Genomic DNA, 26765 nt, shown 5'->3' with positions numbered 1-26765 from the left:
TTGAGGATCGCCATAGAAAGTACAACAAGACTTGTTAAACGTCCATAACTTGCTTATTATTCATAACCGATTTTGATGAAGCTCTTTTAACTTGTTCCTCTCATTTTACTCTTTCCAATAAGATTGCTTCTTCTCTTGGGTTCTGGTTTCCTTTAAGTGTACAAGGGTATTGTCAAACCTTGATTTAATAATACATATGTGATTTTCAAGCGCCAAATCCACTCTGTAGACTGCAGCAAGCCAGTTAGGAGTTCTATTCTGCGCATGATCAGAAGAAGCTCAGGAACTCTAGTGGCATGGTGGTTTAATATTCAATGAGATAAGCACCGACGCTGATGTCTTGATTATTCATATTTTCCTTTAAAATGTTTTCATTTAAAGCAGATACGAACCAATAGCGCCACCTCGAGTCCTCAACTACTCATACCTGGCCAATTTCCTGACCCATAATGCTAGTGTAGTCAAGTAATATAGACCCACATGAATAATGACATGCTATAATAACTACTCAGTACATTTATACCGCAATAATTATGTTACCAGTCAGCAAAACAATTACTTTTCCTCTCAAAACATTTTAGTTTCTCTAAACAAATACAAGTAAAGGTCAATTTATTCTCTGTAGTATTATTAGATATCTGAAAAAGTACATTTTAAGACTATGTATTCATAACACATAGTCAATGAGAGACCACATACAGTTCACTCCCCCTTTATATTTAAAGCAGGGGCGTCTCACGTCCCTGTTTAAAGCAAGAATGCGTGTAGCAACAACTGGTGTTATGTAGTGTTATGTATAAGAAGAATTGGAAGAGAAATTACATTCATCCATGTAGTTTTTTTTTTCTCTAAGAAGTTCATTGCGTAATAAGAATATTCCAGAATGCCTCAATTAAGCTTTGTAAAAATGAGGCTGAGTAATGTATGGTATTTTTGAAATGTACAATGGACAATAGACAATAGACTGCTAGCAGGGGAAAAGGACAATAGGATTAGCTATGTTGTTTACATTGTTAATTTCACTGAGGTCATTCAAGAGTCTTCTATATAGAATTAGGATTGCTCTAAAAAGAAGCAGAATGTTCTTTTTAAAGACAATACTAGAAGCTTCCAGAATGGATATATATATATATATATATATATGACGATATTGAGTTCCGCGTGTTGGACATAGAAGATATTAATGAGGCAAAGTGGTAATGCATTGTACTTAGTTCCAACAGTTTATTTTGAATTCCAAATTTTCGACGTTAAACATACGTCTTCTTCAGGGAGCTTTATCCCTGAAGAAGACGTATGTCTAACGTCGAAAATTTGGAATTCAAAATAAACTGTTGGAACTAAGTACAAAACACTTTGCCTCATTAATATATATATATATATATATATATATATATATATATATATATATATATATATATATATATATAAATGTGTGAAGTTATACATGTACAACAGCTTTGGCAACTCTTTTATTTCAATATTTGTGAAAGAAATGGATGAAGAGAACAATGGTAGGCGTAGCTTAAATCAAGGTTTCCCAGAGCTATCTACCCTTTGAAAAAATTGGTGAAGCCGAAAAAATGTCTCTGCCGGGAATCGAACCCGGGCCCCCAGCTTTGTTCAAAACCCACCTTCACCCGACAAAGGAAATTATAATTTGTATAGTGTCGAAAATCTGTCTATCTGACGGTCAATCTGATAGGGGTCGCCCTAGCCACTAACCCGTCTCTGTGGTCTAGTGGTTAGGGCACCGGCGTTCAAAGCTGGGGGCCCGGGTTCGATTCCCGGCAGAGACATTTTTTCGGCATCACCAATTTTTCCAAAGGGTAGATAGCTCTGGGGAACCTTGATTTAAGCTACGCCTACCATTGTTCTCTTCATCCATTTCTTTCACACAATATGTATATATATATATATATAAACAAAAGAAGACGTAATAGAAACGCCGTGAGGAGACATAATCTTCCGAATTTTCGGTCATAGACCTTCTTCAGGGATGATTTTATTATCCAAAACAGGTTGCATCATTTGGTGATGATACCAACGCACAATAAATACAATCCGCAACAACATAACGCGACAGGTGCATTTTTAGAAGATATTGTGACGTAATGAGTAAAGTCCAGGCAACTATTATGACGTAGAGTTAAATCGGCAAAAGAGCATTTTGATTCATCGGTAAGAAAGAAAAGTTCACTTGGTTTCAGGCATTGGGAAGGCTTATTACTAAACAACCATAATTTGGGGGCAAACAGGTTCCTAATTTACAAAGAGGATGGTATAAAATTCGTGTCGTATTTAATAAAAAAAAGTATAATATTTTTTTATCAAATTCTATCAAACTTCATGTCATTTCCCTTCACATTCATCTCCTGTCCTATTTTACGCCCTCAGTTTGAAATTTTGAATAACACTAAAGTTTCTTTATCATTCAAAATGAAGCGCTTAATGATAAGTCAAGGAAATTATACATCAGGCTTTTTTATATGATTTCAACAAATCACAGAAGTTTCAACTTTTTGCGCACTATTTTCCTTGTAATGAAGTTCAATAATCTTAGAAAATCCAATTGAATTCGAGCCGATGGGGGTATCAGAGATATCTGCATTTGATGAATCGTCCGCCCTTTGAAATTTCAGAGTTTCATTGTTCTGCGCAGGGAGGAAAATGTTCTTACCGGCATATACCCTTCTTCTCCTTTGTTTTGCGAGTTAAAGATATGCACTGTCGCTAAATTGTTTGTAATCAAATCTGATCTTTCCAAGGGAAGCATTCAATATAACTTAGAGAATACCCTTACCTCGGGACCATTTTCTTTGGAAAAAAGCTTGATAAAAAGCTTAAGCTTCCGCGCTTCTCGCGGGGTAATAATTTGTTTTAATTTCCTCCATTTTATCCCTTTTTTTGTGCGTTCACAATCACTTTTGAAAGCAAGGTTCAAAATCACAACAAAGTCAACTGAATTGGAGCTGATATAAGTACTAGAGACAAGAAAGGCGGCTCTCTTTCATTTTAATTTATGAAACACCGAAAGCTTTGCGCTGGAGGAGGAAACTCCCCCTCCCTGCACTCCCTGCTTCGCGTGCATTTACCGCCCTCTAAATTGAAATCCTTGCTACGCGGTTTCTTTGTTACTACATGTAGCTGATAAGAAATGTTATAACGACTTTTCGACCCGGCGTACAGCTGTCGTAGGGCAAATGATACTGAGATATTACTTTGCTTCCTCCAGATTTCCTGATGAAGAGTTGGAACATTTGGGGGTAGCTTTTCAGAAGTGCTACCTCCTGCCAAAATAAATAATAGGCGTGTCGCCTAGAGTGGTAAATAGAGAGGTGAAGATCTGTTCATAATTGTTTTAAAGCAAAAACTGTCATAGTTAGTATCAACTTAAAACTTCTTTTGCTATCATTGATATTGTTTTAGTTTATTTCATTTCCATAGTGCAATAAAATAAATAATTTTAAACATAATTGACAACTACATAGTCGTTTTTTTAAGTTTAATTATGATTTTGAGTTTGAAAATACTCTCAGGGTATGAATCGATTATTGTTCATCAAATCTGTACAAACCTGTATCGGACATGATTGTAATAATGGTATCGATCACATCAGAAAGTAATGTGTAGTCTCCACACATTACTGGGACATAATTCGCATGGACATGAAAGTATGATAATAATATTGATCTTAATAATGATAAAAACAGCAACAGTAGTGATAATAATAACATTTACAATAATAATATTGATAATAATAACAATGATAATGATATTAATAATAATGTTAATAATAATAAAATTGATGATGATGAGAATAATAACTTTGACACTCGCCTTTCAAACAGAGGTCGTGGGTACGAATCTTAACCATGGCGTGTTTTCTTTCAGCAAGAAATTTATCCACATTGTGCTGCACTCAACCCAGATGGGTGTTTCATAAAGCTGCTCGTAAGTTAAGAGCAACTTTAAGAACGACTGGTGATCCTTTCTTACGAGCTAAATAATTATTAATGGTGAACATCGTTTACCACAAGAAAGGATCACCAGCCGTTCTTAAAGTCGCTCTTAACTTACGAACAGCTTTATGAAACGGGCCCCAGGTGAGGTAAATGGGTACCCGGCAGGATTAATTCCTTTCATGCACTGAGCGCCGGTGATGGTAGCTCGATCTAAATCCGGGGTAACACCAAAAGCGCATTGTATCATGATGCAAGAAATTGTGTGTATTAGTCTATGCGTGTTGGCAGCGCGTATGTTGTATGTACACGACAATCAACAGACCTAGCTCGCACTCCGTGAACATAATTTGCATCGAATTCATAACTTTTCATATGAAAAATAATATATTTTCAGGTGTCATGATAAACCTAAATAATGAATGTTCTTATCATTCGTGCTATGGACAGAATATTTATTCGGTGAAAGATGAAATGAATGACCATTTAACTCTGCTATGCCTCTTTGAATGGATCATTTTATCTTTCACCTCATGAAATATTCCGTCCATTGCCCGCATAGACATATTTTGTATAATAATCAACAGACCGAGCTCGCACTCCGTGAGCATAATTTGCATCGAAATTCATAAATTTTCATATGAAAAATAATATTATTTTAGGTGTCATATAAACCAAACAATGAATGTTCTTATCATTGGTGCAATGGACAGCATACTTCGTTCGGTGAAAGATGAAAAGAATGACCATTCAACTCTGCTACGCCTCGTTGAATGGATCATTTTATCTTTCACCTCATGAAATATTCTGTCCATTGCCCTCATAGACATATTTTGTATAATAATCAACAGACCGAGCTCGCACTCTGTGAGCATAATTTGCATCGAAATTCATAAATTTTCATATGAAAAATAATATTATTTTAGGTGTCATAATAAACCAAATAATGAATGTTCTTATCATTCGTGCAATGGACAGAATACTTCGTTCGGTGAAAGATGACGTGTAAGATCCATTCAACTCGGGTACGCCGCGTTTAATGGATCATTTCATCTTTCATCTCATGAAGTATTCTGTCCATTGCACTCATAATTTTTTTCATTATTTGTAATGTAATTCATTAAGACGCTCCATTTTAAGCTCATTTTGCAGAAAGTGCGCATTTAATTTGATTTACCTTTGAGCACGAGATAAAATAACCGTTGTACATAGTCCATGGTTTGATACCATCATGGTATACAATTATTGAAGTATCTTTTGAGAATATGGGCCTTAATTGTTTATAACATCACTCAGTACAATCAGGGATGTAGGAAGTTTAGACCTCCCACTTCCATGGCGCAATGGTGCATAGCTTATACCCCAGTCACATTTGCTCTACGGCGGCCGTTTTATTCATTTTCATATTCGTACCTACATGTAGCTGGTATAGAAAATGTTAACACGTTTTTTTTCGACTCGCCGTACGGCTGCCGTATAGCAAATATGACCGAGGTTCTACTAAGTACTTTTCAATCATCTAAATTTTCTGATGTAGATGTGTTGGTAAACTGCCGATTCGTCTATTACCAATTCGTCCATTCGTCACATGCTCTACCTTCATTTAGTCTAATGCCATTCCGCCCATCAACATTTCGTCTTACAACCATTAGGTCCAATAATCACTTCGTCTAATCACCAGTTCTTCTATGGCCATTTCGTCTAAGAACAAGTTGATCTAATATCCATTTTCTTTTCATTCATTTCGCCCAATTAACACTTATCAAATTAGACCAATTGTGTTATGGATAAAATGGCTATTGGACCAACTGTTTAATAGACGAAATGGTGAGTAACAAAATGGCTATAAGTCCAAGTGGTAAGTGGACGAATTGATGAAAGACCAAACGATAGCAGACGAGATAAGAAGGAAATTAGACGAAATGGCATTTGACCGTGGACCGGTTTGAGTAGAGGAGGCAGATACACTAGGTAATACCTCCTGCCAAAATTTCCAATATATACAATATTGGCACTAAATGCAGTTGCTTGGGATCTTCAAAGATTTGCTAATATTTAATTTAAAGCATAAAATCGTTATAGTTAGTAATAAATTGATTTTTTTTGCTACCCTACATATTTTTTTAAATTACATTTTCAGAGTGCAATCAAATAAATTATATATTAGTAACTACAACGGGGTTTTTGTAAGTTTAAATATGATTAAAACTTTGAAAATATTCCCTCGGTATTAATCGATTACTGTTTTGTCCAATCTGTACAAAGCTGTACCGGACTTTTTTTTAAACAAGTGCACACCTAGTTACCAATAATGCATATAGCATTTCCTTTTATTTAAACGCATGATAAAAGAGCATTGTAGATTAAATGCCTTGCTCACGGGCATAGGTGCCGTGGCCGGGGATCGAACCCCGGACTTTTCCATGTATAGTCAGGCGCCTTAGACCACTCGGCAACGGCACCTCCACATGTGATAAGGGTATCGATCACTTTTTTTTTATTAAGAAATCAGAACTATTATTATTATTCATTCGGCATTTCAAAAAACATAAATTACAGTACAATGCAAATTACATAAACAATAGGATATACATGACATAGTACAAAGGACCTGGAATAGAGATGAAGGGGCTGCCTGCGTTTGGAAAAGGTTAACTAAATTACCATGACCCACAGGTCTTCCTTCCCACACCCCTTTACCTCCATCCAGGTCAGTATAAGAATATACAAAGAAACATATGAATTAAAAGTATACAAATTAAACCGGCAACAATTTATTTGGCGAAACAAATGTAACATGGATCAATCAGCAATTATCATTTGAATTGATTCATTGCAATATGAATAATAAAAGAAAAGAAAAAAATAATGCAGTAATTTGACTTGATTGTGGACATTATCCAAGCTGTTTTGAATCTCAATTGAATGCTTTATTATTGATTGACACTCTGCAAGAGCTTGTCTACGATTAGATAGGAAAGTAAGCTACACAGAAGAATTTGACAAATAACTGAATTAATAATAAGTTAAATACAAATCATCTATTGTAAATTGCAATCGACTTCACTTTGTATTCATTAAATTTAATTTTATTATGACCGAGTGAAACTAAGAAAAATACCAGATGACATCAGAAATATTACCAATTATTATCAGTTAATATTATGGATTAGTATCATCAATAACATTTCAATCATACACATTATGTGTCCAGAAATGTTCAGAATAATGAAAAATATTTACAATGTATAAAATTTATGAGTCAATAATGTTCAGAATATCGGGAAATATTTACAAATGTACATGATTAGCATGGACATGAAAAGTATGATAATAATGATAATATTAATTGTTATTATTATTATAATGATAATAATGATGGTAATAGTAATAATAATGGATTATAATGATAGTAATGATGAAATTAATGGATAATAATACTAACAATAATAATAATATTGCAAACAGCAAACGACACACTTGTCGATCACGCATTTGCTCTTACTTCCCCTAATCTATGGAATAGCTTGCCAATTTACATAACAAGCTCTCCATCATTCACTATCTACAAGTCAAAATTGAAACCATATATCGTTTATCAATTTTTTTTACATCTAAAACTAAGTGTAAACAACTCTAAACAAGCGCTATACAAAGTCATGTTAATGTAATATTATTTCTCCAATATTTATGAGCTCGTCTAGTCGCAAAAGGAGTTCCCGTGTACCCTCAGAGAAAATTTAAACAAATTTTTTTGTATTGCTTGAAGTGTCCAGTTACACTGCCAAAACTCCGGTGTTGATTTAACACCAGCCCGTAATCGTTATATGTCCACATCAGAGAAGTATTGCAACATCTCCCCTTTGGAATCAAATTGGTGTTGTATAAACAAGTATCTGATGTTAGACCAAAACGAAAATGGTGTTGTTAGCACTTCTCTTGTGTGGGCATATATAGATTCCGGGCTGGTGTTAACTCAACACCAGAGTTTTTGTAAAACTGTGGTGGCCATCTTAGAATTTTCATAAAAGCCGATGATTTTTTTCTTTGCCCCCCACCGCCTTCCCCTGCATCCCTACTTTTCAATGTGCAATATTTTGTGTAAGAGAATAATATATTTGATCAAGGAGATCTTCTTGATTTGATGTATGTCATGGGAGTGGCATGTGTGAGAGGCAACAGTGCTGAATTTCACTTTTGTGCCCCCTCCCGACCCGCATAACGCTCCCATATTCCTTTACATGTGTGTATACTGTAATTGTCCTTTCTGATGAAATTTATTTGTACTCTTTAAATTGGTATGCTGGCTAGAGTCGATAGAAAAAACAAAACAAAATAATTAATAATAAAAACATTTGTTACAGCAAAATCATGAGTCGCCAGCTGGTTAACATAACATTACCGAATATGTTTTACAACCATCACGCCTTATCACGACTATGGGAGAATAAAACGAATGATTGTGAACAAAAGTTAAAGAAAGAATTGACCAATCTTTTATCTAGAATACTCATGAATATTCATAAGAGGGATATAATAATAAGTATCAATGGTGCAATATGGAAATCCTAAATTAAGTAAAATTACATGGAAACAATTGTCATTGTCATTCCCCAAAAGTAATACAGCGTGCAAAGAGTTAATCGGCGTATAGATAAAGGCAAATTTCATATACTAGAATCGATTACTTCAGGTATATTTGAATAAGAATACTGACTGAAACTAATGATTTATTCATCAATTATTTATAATAATAATAATAACAGCCAAGTTTTATAGAGCGCTTTTTTCAGAATGGCTCAAAGCGCGTAACAGCATATTATTACCCCGGTCATTGGATTCATTCAATTCCACACGAAAAGTGCACAATTTCCACTCCCTGGGGAGCATTCCTTGCATTCATCGCAGCCTCATTATGGCGCTGGCAAAATCAAACATACAATATCTTTCGCATCCTACCGGGTACCCATTTAGCACCTGGGTCGAGAGTGGCAAAGTGTGGATTTACGCCTTGCCAAAGGACGCTAGACCGCGATGGGATTCGAACACACGACCCTCTGTTTACAAGGCGAGAGTCTGAACCACTACACCACGGCTCTTCCACTATTTATAATAGTCATTGCATATTTTTATTTAAAAAGATACAACATTAATACAGTGTATTTAATTACACCAAAAATACAGCAAATTGAGTTTATGCTTGTTAACATATCTTATATTATTGAATAACAGGTTTAATTGATTAAAACTTCATTTTTAGCTGTTAGCGTGGCTCATAGCTACAGTACCACGCCATCTTTGACTAGGTCGTAGAAGGCGCAGACGATCGTAATTTTGAATGGAGGCGTGTTTCGGCATTTCTCCCAACGAATGAATAATCTTCTTTTTTTTTTTTATTCCACAAGTGTGCCAAGACAGCTTATTATAATAAAGTGGATGGGCCGGGATAGCAAAAGCAAACTTGTTTACAAAGGTTATTCCCTTACAAACAGCAAGTGCACAGTCATGTGTATACAATATTAAACATTTAAATGTAATGAGACAGTAAATTTAAGTAGTGGTTACTTTGAATAATTTACAATTAAACTTAATGCAGACACATACACACTTTATACACATGCAGGAAAATCCAATCTTTTATCAAATTTTAATGAGTTCAAAGTTTTTTTTTCTCTTACAATTTTTTCAATATTGTTCCATATTTCTGGACCTTAAAAGAAAATAGACAATTTTGAGCTGTTTGGGGAAAATGATATTTGCTGGATGATGTTGTATTACAATGTGAAAAATCAGACTCGAATTGATTTTTTTCATTTGAATTGGAATTTTATTTCTGCAACAAAGATACATAGAAATTCCAATATTATAGAGATTTAAATCATAAATATTCAAAATCTGAAATAATAAGAGGAAAAAGTGGTTTCAAATTGGCAAGATAAGAGGACTTTGTAATAATACGGACAGCATTTTATGCAATAAAAAAAGTCTGTTTATAAATGAGGTATTTGGATTACACCAGGCAATAATACAATAGTTTAAATAAAGTTAGATAATTGCCCTATATATAATCATTAATATGAATTTTGGCAAGAATTATCCTTCCGACACCGACACATGAGCTGACACACTATTTATGTGAGGATGTTCAATACCACAATAGATTTCAGGGAAGCGTTTCAATAAAGGACTTGTCAGACGTTTTATCCGACAGTTACCATAGTAACAGTGCCTCTCAGCCAATCAGAATCAAGGAAAGTTGTCAGATCTGACAACTTGTTACACAAAAATGTTGATGAAACACGGGCCAGGTCACGGATGGTCGGCAGGTTCACGACTGTATTGAAACTTTGCTCAATAATGTGTGCGAAATGACTCCGGAAGAAAATGCGTAATTGTTGAGAAACTAGCAAAATAAATATGGAATTCCATCAAATGTCGGACATTTTTCGAAGCAATATTAATACACTGTCCCACATATGCTTTTCTGTGTTAGTGATTTTTTTTCAACAAGTGCAGACCAAGTTACCGATAATGCACATAGCATTTCCATTTATTTGAAAGCAGGATAAAAGAGCATTGTAGATGAAAAGCCTTCTCACAGCATAGGTGGCGCGGCCGGGGATTGAACCCCGGACTTGTATAGCCAGGCGCCTTAGACCACTCGGCCACGGCACCTCATCAGATCATCAGAATTATCGATTTTGAGATAAGATTTCATGATTTTACAAAGATAAGTTTACATTAATGTACCAGATCGAGATGTTGGATAGTATTTTGACAATAATTAACCTAGATTTAAAATACTTTCTTATGAAATAATTATTTGCTGCAACAACTGTCATTTACCTTTAAAAATGATTATATACACCAACATCTGAATCTCTATGCGAATACAATTTTTACATAAGTACCTATTACGTAACCAGTTGTATCACGCAATAATTTACTATAGTTTTGTTGTTTCTACTTTGCATTACAAGTGCCTGCGGACACCCGGGGGGGGGGGGGGTACTCACGAAATAAGGCATACGTGGATGTGCCACTAGTCCAGATTGGACCTTGTTGTTTGGAAGTGCCCTTTCCCAAAGCTAACATAGAGGGCACATGACTCCCAATCTCTAATCAGCGCCAATCCACTCATCTTCCCTCCCCAAGGAAGATGAGTGGATTGGCGCTGATTAGAGATCGGGAGTCATGTGCCCTCTATGTTAGCTTTGGGAAAGGGCACTTCCAAACAACAAGGTCCAATCTGGACTAATGTGCCACTGGAATGGGTCGCTTTTTTTGGAAGAAATCCCTATACATGGGTTATTATATGGTTTTATGCTGGAAAATCCCTAAACATGGCCCCACTTCTTAGATACTGGCCTTAAACATGGGTCCATGGCCCCAATTTTTAGATACTGGCCTTAAACATGGATCCATATTCTCCTTCAATTTTGGGTGATAACCTTTCTTTTTGTCAAATTTTAATAATGGGTACCTTTTCAGCCAAAATGACCCGTAAATATGGGTATGGGTTTTGAACCACCCCGCACACCCCCGTCCAAACCAAATCTAAGTCCGGGTGCGGACAATGCTTGACCTGATATCTATTGCAGTATTTTAGTGTTCTCACAGATTTGTTTTCTTGGGCTTCAGATCTTACTTCATGAATGCATAATTAGCCTGAAAGCCCCATTTAAATCAATGTATCATTGCACTATCCGATTTCAGCATCATTTCATCACACTCTTACCGAAATATTGTACAAAAGAATGCTGACATGCACAGGAAACACACATTTTTGTAACGTCAGCACTAAAATTATCTAACAAGAGTTTTTTCTATTATATTTATTTAAAAAAATTAATATGAACAAAATTATATTTATCATTGAGACGTGATACAAAATAATTTTAAAATGTAGGAAATCTGTGTAACTAAAATATCATAAATATGTGTAGCTAAGGTATCAAGAATGAGTATAGCATTTGAATACAGACCAAAGAACATTGTTGATTAAATGCCTTGCTCACTGATTGATATAAGTGTCGTGGCCGGGGATCGAATCCGGGACTTTTTCATGTGTCTAGTAGGGTCAGCGCAAAGGCCAAATGACTCATTCTGGAGAAATAATCGATTGCTCATTACTCAGGAATCGATTATTGATTAGCAGAGCAAGCAAACAATACAATATGAGTATATTCATACAATTTCATTAAGACATCGTAACATTTTAATGTCATTTGAATTTTTTAAATATACACATAAATATGAAGTATGTTAAAGTGAAGACAAAACAACTGTCACACTCCAAATCTCATGTTCACAAATAAAATAACTACTTTTTAAAAGTAAATTTTTAATGAATATTAAGTGTTTCTATCAACATTCTTATCCAAGCCAAAGCCAGGCCAGCCGCTCAGCCTTCGGGCTAAGATCAGCGACTCCTGTTCGTTCTGACTAGGTCGGATCGGACAGGAGGAACAACCAAACAATTTTAGAAGGAGTAATGCTGCTGCACTACTCCTACATCCCTGACAAGACATAGATGCAATACACTCTCCCTGGAATCCAGGAAGTTATCATTTTCGGAAAAAAATACTATTTTCTGAATTAATATGTCAAAATCTATCACGAAATTGGATCTCTTTAATTAATATATCAACATGTTTGCTCGCTCGCAACTCTCTAAACTTTGCCCGTTACGTCATGTTTCGCCCCCTCAAAATTTTTGGCTCAATTACGGCACTGGGCCCTATATTTCATTTTTTTGTGTGTGTGTACAGAACAGAATTATAACTTATGGAAGACTGGAGAACATTAATTTTGTAAAATTCCGGATATTTTGTAAAAATCCAAGAACTTTGAGAGTAAATTCCAGGAAGTTTCGTTTAGAAAAGGGGAAGCACTGTGTAGACTCTTAAAGAATATACAGTGTGTCCAGAAAAAGGAAACATGAATTCAGTGTATCTTTTTAAATAATAATATTCCGTATTGATATAACACATCGGAACAATGTCTCTAAGCGCTTTACAGATATATTATTACCCCGGTCATCGGATCTTTGCATGCCCGCATACAATGTATGCACAGTTCTCCACTCACTGGGGAGCATTCCAACAAGAGTTCCAAGACTCCATCGCTAGGAATACTACATATAGGCTTTCATATCCTACCGGGTACCCATTTAACACCTGGGTGAGAGTGGCAAAGTGTGGATTGACGCCTGGCTAAAGGACGCTAGGCCATGGTGGGATTCGAACACACGACCCTCTAATTACAATGCGGGAGTCAGACCCGCTACACCACGGCGCTTCCACCGTAATACTTTTTACCGTAATAATTGATAAGTTTTCTTCATTAAATGTACATCAATGAAAGATATACATCTCTTTTTTCAATTGAGACACATCTCAACGTTCATAATACACGCGTGGCTGAGTTACAACAATGAAAAGTGGTGGTACCAAATTTTCATTTGCATGAGCAAATTATGATTTTGAGTGATTATTGCTGGCTTTTACTGGCTATTCGGAAAACAAAAACAATCCATCTTTTCCTCTTACATATGAGACCTTATGCATAAAATATGAATGACGCATGGTCGAGTAAAAGCTGCATGAAAACATGCTTGAAATCTACCTATTTGATGGATCGTGTGAAAACGGGACGTTCGTTTGATTAAAAACAGGAGACAATCGGCTAATGGTGAATGCTGTTCGGGCCGGGGAAGAACATCCCTTCATTGTTGCGGACTGGAGTCTATAGCTATGATTAGAATTCAATGCTACACTGCTAATCATTTTGATAAGTTTTATCTCAAACTTCTGTCAGTCGTTTTATTCGTGCTAAATTTCAAAGAGACGGCAGAATATGTTTGCAGGGGCGGGGCGCAACAGAAAAGGGGTACATCACTTTTTTTTACAGTTGAAAGGGAGACTGAAGCCATTTTCTTGTTTTTCTTTAAGTGGGTCACCCCCCCCCCTCCTTCATCAATCCACCGCCCCTGCCTCATCTCACACTTTCAAGCATTTTTTTTACGAGTCTTACAAAAATTCAAACATAATACTCAAGCCAACCATAAAATCACATTCAGCGCTTTTACCGGTAGCCCATTGTCTGCCGCTTTTAAGTGAAAATAAAGCATGTTTTCATGCAACTTTTACTCGACAATGCGTCAATCTTAACATCTCCCAAGAATGTTCTGTAATCTGATTGGTCCAAATCGGATCACATGATATTCAGCGAATTCCATTATGGCATCCAAAATGCACTATCCCGCACTCTGACGTCATATCAAATGTGCTATGTGCGAGGTCGGGAATTATCTAGAATAATTTATCTAGAAATTAGATCAAATATAGCATTCGGGGCAACTCAGTTACAAGGGGAGGAGTGTATAAAACAAACATACACGCAACAAAATGTTGCTTTTAATCAATAGAGAAAAATCAAACAAGCATAATGCTGAAAATTTGATCAAAATCGGATGTAAAATAAGAAAGTTATGACATTTTAAAGTTTCGCTTATTTTTCACAAAACAGTTATATGCACAACTCAGTAACATGCAAATGAGAGAGTCGATGATGTCCATCACTCACTATTTCTTTTGATTTTTACTGTTTGAATTATACAATATTTCAATTTTTACAAATTTGACATTTAGGACCAACTTTACTGAACCACATAATGTTAAACAATGTTCATTCCACATGTTCAGGAAGAAACAAAACTCGATTTCACATGACAAGGGGGAAAAAATCAGAATATTTCATATTTCATATAATAAAATACAAAAGAAATAGTGAGTGGGTGACGTCATCAGTCCCGTCATTTGCATATCAACCAGGATGTGCATATAACTGTTTGGGGAAATTAAGCGAAACTTAAGAATTTCATAACTTTCTTATTTTACATCCAATTTTGATGAAATTTTCAGTGTTTTGCTTGTTGGATTTTTCTCTATTTATTCAAACCAATTTTTTGTTGGGATGGACTTGTCCTTTAAAGATAAATTCCAGTTCTGGTAACGATCTCAAAATGACTTTTTACAGAATCTTATATAATGACCACCCAAGTGTCAGTTTGTATGAATAAAAAATATGTGCCAAAGGATTCTGGAAGAAATTGTGTAATTGCTGAGAAATAAGCAAAATAAGCGCGGATTCGGTCACTTCCGTCGGGTCTTTATTCAAGCAATAATAATACACTGTCCCACGTGTGCCTATCTGTGTTGGTGATCTTCAGTGTGAACATTTTTCAGCGTAGATTTCAAGATTTCACAAAGTTCAGTTTGTGTAACTGTACCAGATCTAGATCCTCGATGATATACTGACAATTAAGCCTGGTTTTACAGACTTTCTCATGAAATCAGTGTTTACTGCAACTACTGGCATTTCTCTTTAATCAGCCCTGCATGCACGCGCTTACGTGCATTAATTATTTGTATAATCTTTCAAGCACGAAGACTCATATGAAAGATGAACAAATGAATATTAAAATTAATAGACTTTATTTTCCGAATACATAACAGTAAAAGCCAGAAAAAACTCACTCAAATTCTTAATTTGCTCTTGCAAATGGAAATTTGTTCTAACTCAATCATGCGTGTATTAAGAACTTTGAGATGGGCTTCATAATGAAGAGGGAAATTATATCTTTAAATAGATATACATCTCATGAAGCACATTCATAATTATGATGGTAACAAATTACACTGAATTTTGGTTTCCTTTTTTCTGGGACGCACTGTATAGTTCCAGTCAACATTGGTTTCACGCGAAAATTGATAAAGCTTGGATTAACGGAAATCCATCCCAAATGAACAAAAGTTTTTAAAGGAAAGGAGAGGAAAAAAACAAGCTAGTAGAAGGGGAAATACTTTTCCATGTATAGTCAGAGGCTTAGACCACTCGGCCACGGCACCTCCAAACACCCTCGTACACCCACCCACCTCCAAACACCCTCGTACACCCACCCACCTCCAAACACCCTCGTACACCCACCCACCTCCAAACACCCTCGTACACCCACCCACCCACACATACTGTGCTTGCAGACTCGGATCTTCCCTTATTCGATTGCCTCTTTTGATCTCCGATTATTATTTTTTTTAATCCAGAATCGATTACGTAGGTATTTTTTCTCGTGCCAACATTACCAACCAAAGGGGGATGCCTTTAAAAAAATTATGTTTGATGCATATATATTAATACAAATATTTATTTTTTATTTTAAATGTTTCAGTCAAAGTGAATTTAATCCTCCAACTTTCATATCTAAGAATAGATTTGTTTGCAGGCTAACCTTTTAAAAATAATATAATTTAATTATATATTATTATATTATTACCTGATTGGTGTCACACAGCATGCCGGCTAAGCACTGTCAGCGAGCTCTGTATACCATTCTGACTAGGTTGGTTTGGATACGGAGTGTCATGTCTAATTTTGAATGGAGTAGTGCTTAGGCATCTCTCCTTGCCATGATGATAGCAAAATATCACAACTTAGCAATGGTCCGCCTGCCACTTTGTCCTGTGCAACACGTCAATCCGCACCTTGCCACTCTCCACCCAGGTGTATCGTCCACTCACCACATGGTCTACCTTCATTTAGTCTAATGCCATTCCATCCATCAACATTTCGTCTAACAACCATTTGGTCCAATCATCACTTCGTCTAGTCACCAGTTCGTCTATTACCATTTTCTTTCATTCATTTTGCACAATAAAATACTTTAATTTAATTAGACCACATGGTATAAGGACTAAATGGTTATTGGACGAATTTGGACCAACTGGTTATTAGATGGAATGGCATTAGACTAAATGAAAGTAGACCATGTGTTGAGTGGACGAACTGATGGTAGACCAAATGATAGTAGACGAGTTGGCAATTGGACGAATTAGCATTAGACAAATTGGAAATAAACCCAAAATGGGTACCCGGTGGATGCGAAAGCCTCTGTAGTATGCCTAGCAGTGGGGTTTTGAAAACCTTTCGGGTAGAATGCTCCCCATGGTGTGGAGAGTACACATTGTGTGCGGGCGTGCAAGGATATTGACACCGTACCACAAAGGTTAGCGATCAATCGCTAATTTGAAAGAACAATCTGATCGATTCCGAGTCGGTCTACTGAGCAATATGCGTGTGCAACGATGAGACTTACTCTACTTCGGATTACCTCATACTTTTGAAACAACAGTTCTGATTGGTTCATAGTCAGTGTACTGAACAATATGCGCATGCAATGATGATCTTGATAGGCCATTCCATTATAGCAATAACCTTTATGTTGCCTCTGATGACCGGAATGATGCACTTACAGACGCGACGCGCCATATAAACAAACTTATTATTAATCATTAGTATTATTATTACTACTATTACTATTTAATTATTATTATTATCATCATGATATTATTAACATTATTATTTCTATTGTTATCATTGTTATTAGTAGCAGTAGTGGTGGTGATTGTGGTGGTGGCAATAGTAGTAGAAGTAGTAGTAGTAGTAGTAGAAGTAGTAGTACTAGTACTAGTACTGGTAGTAGTCGTCGTCACTGGCGGATCCAGGGGGGCATGTAATGTAAAAATGCCGTTAAAACAGAAGTGTGCCCCCCCCCCTTTTGAAAATGAAGACCTTTTTTTTTGGATTGTCAAATTTTTCCTCGGGGAAATATGCCCCCTCCCCCCTTTTGGAAAATCCTGGATCCGCCCCTGGTAGTAGTGGTGATGGTGGTGGTGACAGTAGTAGTAGTAGTGGTAGTAGTAAATAAAAATGAAATGACGTCATATTTGAATAGCCCTTTTTTGTTCTTATTAACTTCCTTCTCTTTTCTAAGACATGTGCACACTAATTTATTACTTAGAATATGTATGAAAATTTCCATTTATTTGAATGTAGGTTAAAACGCATTTTATGACACCTAGATAATATATCCTTGTCATTTGATTGGTTGTTTGATATCGACATAGACTCATCGAGATAATATATATATATATTTTTAAACAAGTGCACACCTAGTTACCAATAATGCATATAGCATTTCCATTTATTTGAAAGCAGGATAAAAGAGCATTGTAGATTTGCCTTGCCGCAGCCGGGGATCGAACTCCGGACTTTCCATGTATAGCCAGGCGCCTTAGACCACTCGGCCACGGCACGTCCTCTCTATGGATATCGATCATTCAGCCCATTTTACAATGACGTCATCATCCGTGCAACTTTGGATCCATACTATTTTGTCCATTGCACGCGCGCACTGAGATTGCAGGCACCTCAAGTAAAATATTCGTGATTGCATCGCGCGTGTTGTATGTAAGCAACAATCAACGGACCGAGCTTGCACTGCATAGCATGAGCATATTTTGCATTGCTCCATGAATATTAATCATTTGTATATTGTTTTTAGATGCCTTGCTAGTGGGCTTATGTGTCATAGCCGGGGATCGAACCCCGAACTTCCACGCGTCTGTTAGGGGGCTTTTTTTTTGCTTGTCAATTTTTTTCCTGCGTCCCCCCTAAATTCAGGTGGACCCCCCTAAATTTTTTGTGGCCCCCCACCTAAAATTTTGGTTGGTAACCCTTTTTTTTTTTTTTTCTTGCTTCTCAAATTTTTTACCTGTGTCCATTCCAAAATTTTAGGTGGACCCCCCTTAAATTTTTTGCCTTCCGCTGCCAATGTCTGCCATAGCCTCTTATCGAGGCCCTGGCGGTTGAATTCTGGCAAGCATCAGCAACCCAGATATTCCCAACTCATTTCGCAAATTAGGATATAAATTCACCCACAAGGGCCTTGACAAGAGGCTAACTCGGCCATGGCATCATACTTGTAAATACTCATATCAACCATCATCTATTTATTTTGAAAAAAAAAAGAAAATCATATAATCGATTCATATACCAGCCTTACTCTTATTCGTTTGCAGAATTTAAGATGCCATGTTCTCTCCTCCAAACTATCTTCATTAATGAAAAAAAATAACATTAAGATATATTACCTTATTTTAAATTTAGGTTTAAGCCCTTTTATCAAAGAATAATTAACACTGAATATAAATCGTAAAGTACCGTAATTAAAATTAACTTCAACTATTAATTTTGATAATGATACAAAATATTAATATATATACTCTAATGTTATGCCTACACCTGTCTCGGGACCAGTTATTTAATAATTGTGCCACTGATTCGGTGAATCAATAAACACAAATTCTGACAGAAGCGTACCTGGAGCTACGCTCTGAAAAGAATTACATATAACAGAAAGTAGTTACTGCTAAATAACTACTATTTACGAAAAAGCCCTTTACAGCAGATACGAACCAATAGCGCCATCTCGAGTCCTCAACTACTCGTACCTGGCCAGTATTGTTTACCATAATTCTAGTGTAGTCTAGTAATACAGACCCACTTGAATGATAACATGCTTGTTAACTACTCAATACATTTATACTGCAATAATTATGTTACCAAGTAGCAAAACAATTACTTTCCTCTGAAAACATTTTAGTTTTTCTATACAAATAGAATTATAGTTCAATGTATTCTCTAAAACATACATGTAGGTAGAAGTCTGAAAATGTATATTTTAAGACTATGTATTTACAGTGAATGAGAGACCACACACTGTTCACTCTCCCTTTAAATCAAAACATGGCGCATTGAATCTCTCTGATTATTTATGCGATTTTACTCCGAAGACTGCATGTCGAAAAGCCATGATTTCATATCGATGTATAAAACCTATTTCCTTTCCTTCACTTTGTTATCTTCCTATAAGCTAAATCTTACTGTTTGTCCCCCTGACGTTTCACTTTTAGTATTAATTATTTGAACTTGAGTTTTGCTGTATATAATTATTCGTAATTATTTGTAATCTTTCCTTTTAATGTGTGTATTTTTCTCTTTATGTAGGACCATTATGTGAAACAGCCTGCGAGCTGATTAAGGTTTTATCCTGTTGAAAGATGTTTTAATATAAATAATTAATAAATGAATAGACTGGGCTATTTCAACGCCTAAGAAGACGGGGGCTGATTCAGCCCCCCCCTTATGATCTCGGCCGCTAAAGACACTATTTGCATTAGATTTGAACACAAATTTACGTTGTTCAGCAATTTTGGGTCTGCATATACACTTACGAAATGTTGTGTAGTTTTGGAACCGCGTCCACGGGGTCGCAATTTTGGTCTCAAAAAGTTGAAAGTAAAAAGTCAGCAAGCGACGCGGTCAAAAAAAATTTGCGCGGAAATGTTGAAGTGGGGTGGCTTATTCAGCCCCCAGTCTTATTAGGCTTAATGCTATTTTATGAGTTTATAACACTTAATATTTCACACATATTTATAGCTATCCATAATACTTGTTTAATACGATTGGTTTGTCATATTCTTAAGAATATTTGCTGAAAATGACAATCCGTCTTCCGCAAGAGATTTTTCTTTGATGATTTTTTTACTCGATTTTTTGTCAAAATTTCTTTGTTAAATAATGTTGCGGTATAGTAATTTTGTTATGCCGAACAGACCTGATGCAGAAGAAAATACAACATAAGTCATATCAAATCCAATCATTTGTTTACCTAATGCAAGCTTGCTTTGTTCACCAATATGAGGCCGTACGAGTGTATTGTTTGGCAAGAAACAATGTTTACTGGTTGTGGAACGTTTCGGGGAGGGAGGAGGGAAGGGGGGGGGGGGCTATCTCCACAATCATATTATTTGTATGTAAATATATTGTTTTTGTGTTTTTTTCCTACTCCAGTCACTGCCGTTGGTGCACTGCGTATGCTTGCGATGCCAATTTGCAGAGCAAAGATGTCAAAACTGATTGGACCGGACGAACAAGGTAAGAAGAGTACACAAAATCAATATTCTTCTTTTTCTACTTGTTTTTCTTTATACTGGTTAACGTCATCGCACCCAACATGAGCATAGGTTTCACAGGCCTAAAACATTTCCCATAGACTCTTGTGTTAAAGTGGCACTTTAAAAAACTTCATAAAATAAGGATGAAATTCGAGGGTTGAATGTTTACTACCAGTGGATAGGATAATCATTATGGCTGATATCCATATCTGACCAGAAAAGGGTTCCTCTACCGGCTCATTAAAAAAAAGCATTTAAAAAGACTATACCTGACAGGATCATGCTCTCAAAGAAGGCTCCAAATTAAAGCAGTGGCAAAAAATAGGAGATGAAGAAGAAGAAATTCATCACTTGGGACAGTAAAATGACCCTAATTCTTCCGCCATTAAAAAATAATTCTAAAGTGGTGATGAATCTTCCCAATTTGGAATAAAAAGAAGTTCAGTAAAGTTACCCTCCCTCGAATCAGTGTTAGATTATCAATCTTATTCATTTTTATCAATCAGCAATATCAAATTTAAAAATTGAGAATGGGTTGGCTCGAATGAATATCTTTTGCCTGCCAGTTGTACTTAGGCCCGTGTAGCCCATAATGACCGGGGCCCCGTGGCACAAAGGTTAGCGATCAATCGCTAAATGAAATGACCTATCAAGGTCATCGTTGCATGCGCAATTTGCTCAGTAGACTGACTAGGAACCAATCAGAATTTCTCTTACATAAAATAAGCGATTAATCGTTAGTGTTTGTGTTAAGTGGCCCAGGATGTGCATATAATTGTTATGTGAAAAAATAAATGACACTTTCAAATGTCATAACCTGACTTTATGATCCGATTTCTATAATATGTTTGCTTGCCTGAATATTTCTTCTCATTCAAACCAACTTTTTTTATAGGGGTGGGACTTTTCCTTTGACATAAACCAAACCATCCAAAATCATTATCATTACTAAGATCCAAACAAGAAATCTTTACTGTTAATTCCAAAAATTAATACTCAATTCAATGGCTCTCGTTCGCCTTTCAAAATGTCCTCTCCCGAGTTTTTTTAACAAGTTACCTGATATTGTGAAACAAGCTGATACTGAAGAGCTATTTAAGTCCCTTTTGAAGACATTCCTTTGTGTAAGGTAAGATATACATGTACATCATTATGCTCCTCCGTAAACAGTTGTTTCCTTCTTTTCTTTTCTTCTAAAGCGCATAGTGACGTGATTTTATCACTGTGATGTGCGCTATAATAAGCAATCATGTTTATTATTATTATTATTATCATTATTATTATTATCATTATTATTACTATTATTATTATTATTTCCATTGTCCACAACTTGATGTTCTGTTGCAGTGGCGTACCGTGGGTCACGGCATTGGGGGGGGGGGGCACCAGCAAAAAATTCGAGTCACTTAGGGAGCGCGCGAAGCGCGTTCAGTTGTCAGGTATACTGACCTAATAGAGATATTTTTAGGACATGCAGTGCCATTAAACGGATATGTATCTCACTGATTAAATAGTGCGAGCGCGAAGCGCGAGCTGAAAATTTTTGATATTCAGAGCTAAAAAGGGACATTATAAGCATTTTTTTTTGTAATCATGATACATAACTGTCTCGCTAAACAAACAATGCGAGCGCGAAGCGCGAGCTAAAATTTTTGTATATATTGACCCTAAACAGGGAAATTTTAAGGACTATATTTTAGAATCCATTAAGAGTATGAATATCTCACCATAGTCATCTAATGCTAGTGCCATCCTTTGCTGATTTTGTTAGAATTACATCTAAACACAGATCATGAAGCACCTTTTGTAGTCATTGTAATCATGATTATCATACGCATCTTACTAATCAAATACTGCAAGTGCGAAGCGCTAGCTGAAAATTTAGGAAATTCAGACCTGAAGAGATGCATTCTAAGGCTTGTTTGTAGGAATTCCCTAAGACCGTACGTATTTCACTAACCAAATAATGCGAGCGCGAAGCGCAAGCTGAAAATTTTGTATATATCGACCCTAAACATGGATATTTTAAGGACTATGTTTTTTAGGAATCCATTAAGAGTATACATATCTCACCATAGTCATCTAATGCGAGTGCCAAGCGCTTGCTGATTTTGTTAGAAATTAGAATTACATCTAAACACATGAAGCACTTTTTGAAATCATTGTAATCATGATTATCATACGCATCTCACTAATCAAATACTACGAGCGCGAAGCGCGAGCTGAAAATTTAGGAAATTCAGGCCTGAAGAGGGGCATTCTAAGGCTTGTTTGTAGGAATTCACTAAGACCCTACGTATTTCACTAACCAAATGATGCGAGCGCGAAGCGCGAGCTGAACATTTTTGATGTTCAGATCAGAAAAATTGTCATTTTAAGGACTGATTTTAGGAGTTCATGAAGAGCAGAAATCTCCCCAATCCACTAATGCGAACGTTAGCACGGACAGGAAATGTTTTATATTAAGACCTTAAAATAGGGCAATCACTTTAAGTAGTCATGAAAAAGAAGAATATGTCACTACATAAAACAATAATAACTCGAATTGCGAGGAAAAATATATTTGTTGTATATTGATTTGAAAACGGGAGGTTTTAGTACAACAGGATTATATATCTCGTTAAACAGTCTATGCGAGCACCAGGAACAATGAAGACACAATGAAGCAAATAATGTTTCATAAAGTCATGAAAAAATGCTTCTTATGTAATATAACACAATATGATATAACATTATAATGAACAATAATATATTCTTTCCCCACTACGTTTCTCTTCCTTTTCCCTTCTTTTTCTCCTTTTCCCCGTTTTTTTTTTTTGCCAGCCGATTGGGGGGGCACGTGCCCCCCCATGCCCCCCCCGTAGTTACGCCACTGTTCTGTTGGTATATTAAACAGCAACCGGACTTCTTCCAGAAGTCTAGGGTTATTGTTCTATATTCTATCAAATGGGTCCTCTTCTCATTGTTCACTTCTCTTTCTAATTCAAGACCTTCCGTATAGGATATGAGCTGTTCCAAGTTAGCTTGCCTTCTGTATCGTTTCAAAGGACACCTCGACTCCTAGAACAGCCAGAAAACTTCTTTGTCTGTGTCTTGTTATTATGATTATTATTATTATAGTTATCATCATTATTGTTATCATTCCTTTCCTATAGGAATTTTGTTCGCCTGCAGCGGATGTATACAAAGCATTGGGACTCTCCTATCCCCTGTGATCTTCAACGCCCTTTACCCTCTTACCTTGAACGTGTCATCTGGGTTTGTTTTTGTTGTCATGGCAATTACCTTTATCATCCCCGTCCTGATGACCCTGTAAGTTGATGTAGGCCATAGCAACGATAACAACGATGGTGATGAAGATAATGATGATGGTGGTGATGATGATGATGGTGGTGAAGATAATGATGGTGGTGATGATGATGGTGGTGATGATGATGATGATGGTGGTGAAGATAATGATGATGGTGGTGATGGTGATGATGATGATGATGACGATGGTGGTGAAGCTAATGATGATGGTGGTGATGATGGTGATGATGGTGATGAAGATAATGATGATGGTGGTGATGATGGTGATGATGAGGATGGTGATGAAGATAATGATGATGGTGGTGATGATGGTGATGATGAGGATGGTGATGGTGATGAAGATAATGATGATGGTTGTGATGATAGTGGTGATGATGATGAGGAGGTGATGATGGTGATGAAGATAATGATGATGGTGGTGATGATGGTGATGATAGTGATGATGGTGAAGATGATGATGATGGTGATGGTGGTGATGATGATGATGATGATAGTGATGATGGTGAAGATGATGATGATGGTGATGATGATGATAATGGTGATGCTGATGGTGACGATGATGATGATGATGCTGATGATGATGATGATGATGATGGTGGTGATGATTCGACGACGATGATGATGATGATGATGATGATGATGATGATGATGATGATGATGCTGATGGTGATGATGATGATGATGCTGATGGTGATGATGATGATGATGGTGATGATGATGATAACAAGAGCAAGAACAATAATTACAATAGTAATAATGATAATGATAACAATAAGAAGAAGAAGAAGAAGGAGAAGAAGAATAAGATAAAAAACATAATTAAAATATTAATGATATATTACCCATAAAACATTGAATAAAAAGCTGAAATCATACTTGTATATTTTCCCTGACTTATTCTCCAAAAAACTTTCCTTTCCTTCTACAGCGCTCTTCAGTGGGACGACAGAAAGAGCACCATCAAATATGTATCCGTCCAGAGCAAACCGAACACCGAATAAACGGTACTGCTTTCAGCGTGCAGGAAAATCCGGAATCCAAGCAGAAATACAAATAACCGGACACAGGGCTATCCGAAATTCAATCGGATAGGACAGCGATGATAACCGGAAAATCGGGCTCGTAATGCTAAACACCCTTTGAATCTCTGGATATATCACTGATTTCAGTATGTATGAAATCCAAGCAGATATACATGCACCCAGACATGATTATCCGGGAGTTGCCCAAAAAAATATTTCACCCAGTTGGTTATACTAGTACATGATGGAATTCGACAGAGCTACCTGATATCCATTCTGATGAAAGAGTAGTCGGGCCGAGATAATATCCGAATTCTCGAATATATTAAATTGGTTATCTCTGGACTATCCACAGACAAAGCGGATATCAAACATTATTTGAATCGTGCAATTGAGTATGTTCGAAGGCTGATCAAGCATAACGTTTGTCACCCCCATTCCAGATATCCTCAGATCTATATTTAGAATATATGAATTATGAATTGTCTACAATCAATTTGTCTTTGTTTGTACACTTATGTTTATTATGTTAATTATCAGTCATACGACGAAACGTCGTCATATTGTATATTTCTTTTTGTTGGCCATGAATAAATTTCAATTCGAATTTGAATTTATGGTAAACAATTGTTCTTTAAAGCTTTTCTGGAAAAAGGGGGAAAATGGGGGAAGGATTAGGCAACAAGGCGAGTATAAGAAGAGAGTACATAATGTAATTATGAAATACATAAGTTTCCTTTTTATTGATGGTTTATGATGATTGAAATACCTTTTCTTTTAGGAGCTGGTGAGAAATTACTTGTCTGTTCGTATTCTGACAGTACAATAAAAACACTTTCATTTCTTTGAGAAAATAAACAAATGAAAACAAATAAAATGAAAGGGGGCTTTGGGACAAATCATCATTTGGGGGCGCTTGCTCTAGCAAAAAAAAGAAGGAAAAAATCCACGACCCCCCCCCCCCCCCCCAAAAAAAAAAAAAGAGAGAAGGGTGAAATAAAGAATTTTCAAAATATTATGTCAAAAGCTCGCTCGCAACTTTTTTTTTATTTTGAAAGCTAAATTTTGCCTGATACATCACCTGCCCCCCTCAAAACTTTGGCTCTTTTCGCCACTTTTAATCATACATTATGCATTTAAAAAGAAAATGTCAAGACAGGGATAAGCTGTTCGCAATTGAAGTCGCCAATTTTAAAAGAAAAGCTAAAATTCTAGTAATAGTTTAAATCATGGAGGGATTTTCCTCAAACCTTCATTACACCAATAAACATTTTCTCCCTGCTTTAAAAAAAAAAAACTCTTACTGTAAACTTTTCGCCAAGGTGAACCGTCCATTTTTAATTAAGCTTACTGGCCCGTATTCTAAAGTCAGGTTTAACTTAGACTATGGTCTAACTCTGTGCTCAAATTATGGGAAGCCAAAAGTGTCAAAATTGTTATTAAGGTGTATGTTTCTTATGTTTACTGTGCTCTTTTCTGTTTCATCGATGGTGAAGACAATCATCTACTTCCTAGACAATTATGAATGATTTGAGAGCCAAATGAACTGAAATATAATATATCTACCGTTCGTGATTTATGTTACAGTTGGCTTTCCATACTTAAACCACAAC

General features: G+C 36.1%; 1 protein-coding gene across 1 annotated transcript; it reads left to right on the top strand.

The window, feature by feature from the left end:
- The first annotated feature begins 20722 nt into the window (after positions 1-20722).
- On the top strand, positions 20723-26437 carry LOC129262799 (proton-coupled folate transporter-like). Its single transcript, XM_054900800.2, has 3 exons — positions 20723-20801; positions 23977-24133; positions 25059-26437. The coding sequence occupies exons 1-3, from the start codon at positions 20741-20743 to the stop codon at positions 25129-25131; spliced, it is 291 nt and encodes a 96-aa protein (XP_054756775.2). The 5' UTR covers positions 20723-20740; the 3' UTR covers positions 25132-26437.
- The last annotated feature ends 328 nt before the right edge of the window (positions 26438-26765 follow it).

Source organism: Lytechinus pictus, chromosome 6 (genome assembly GCF_037042905.1).
Source record: "Lytechinus pictus isolate F3 Inbred chromosome 6, Lp3.0, whole genome shotgun sequence".
Taxonomy (NCBI): domain Eukaryota; kingdom Metazoa; phylum Echinodermata; class Echinoidea; order Temnopleuroida; family Toxopneustidae; genus Lytechinus; species Lytechinus pictus.
The sequence above is the reverse complement of the archived record's forward strand: the minus strand, read 5'-3'. Positions and strand labels throughout refer to the sequence as shown.

Coding starts and splice junctions, on each gene's coding strand:
- LOC129262799 (XM_054900800.2), top strand. CDS start 20,741: ATGCTTGCGATGCCAATTTGCAGAGCAAAGATGTCAAAACTGATTGGA. Junction 20,802..23,976: donor GATTGGACCGGACGAACAAG/GTAAGAAGAGTA, acceptor CCTTTCCTATAG/GAATTTTGTTCGCCTGCAGC. Junction 24,134..25,058: donor ATCCCCGTCCTGATGACCCT/GTAAGTTGATGT, acceptor TTCCTTCTACAG/CGCTCTTCAGTGGGACGACA.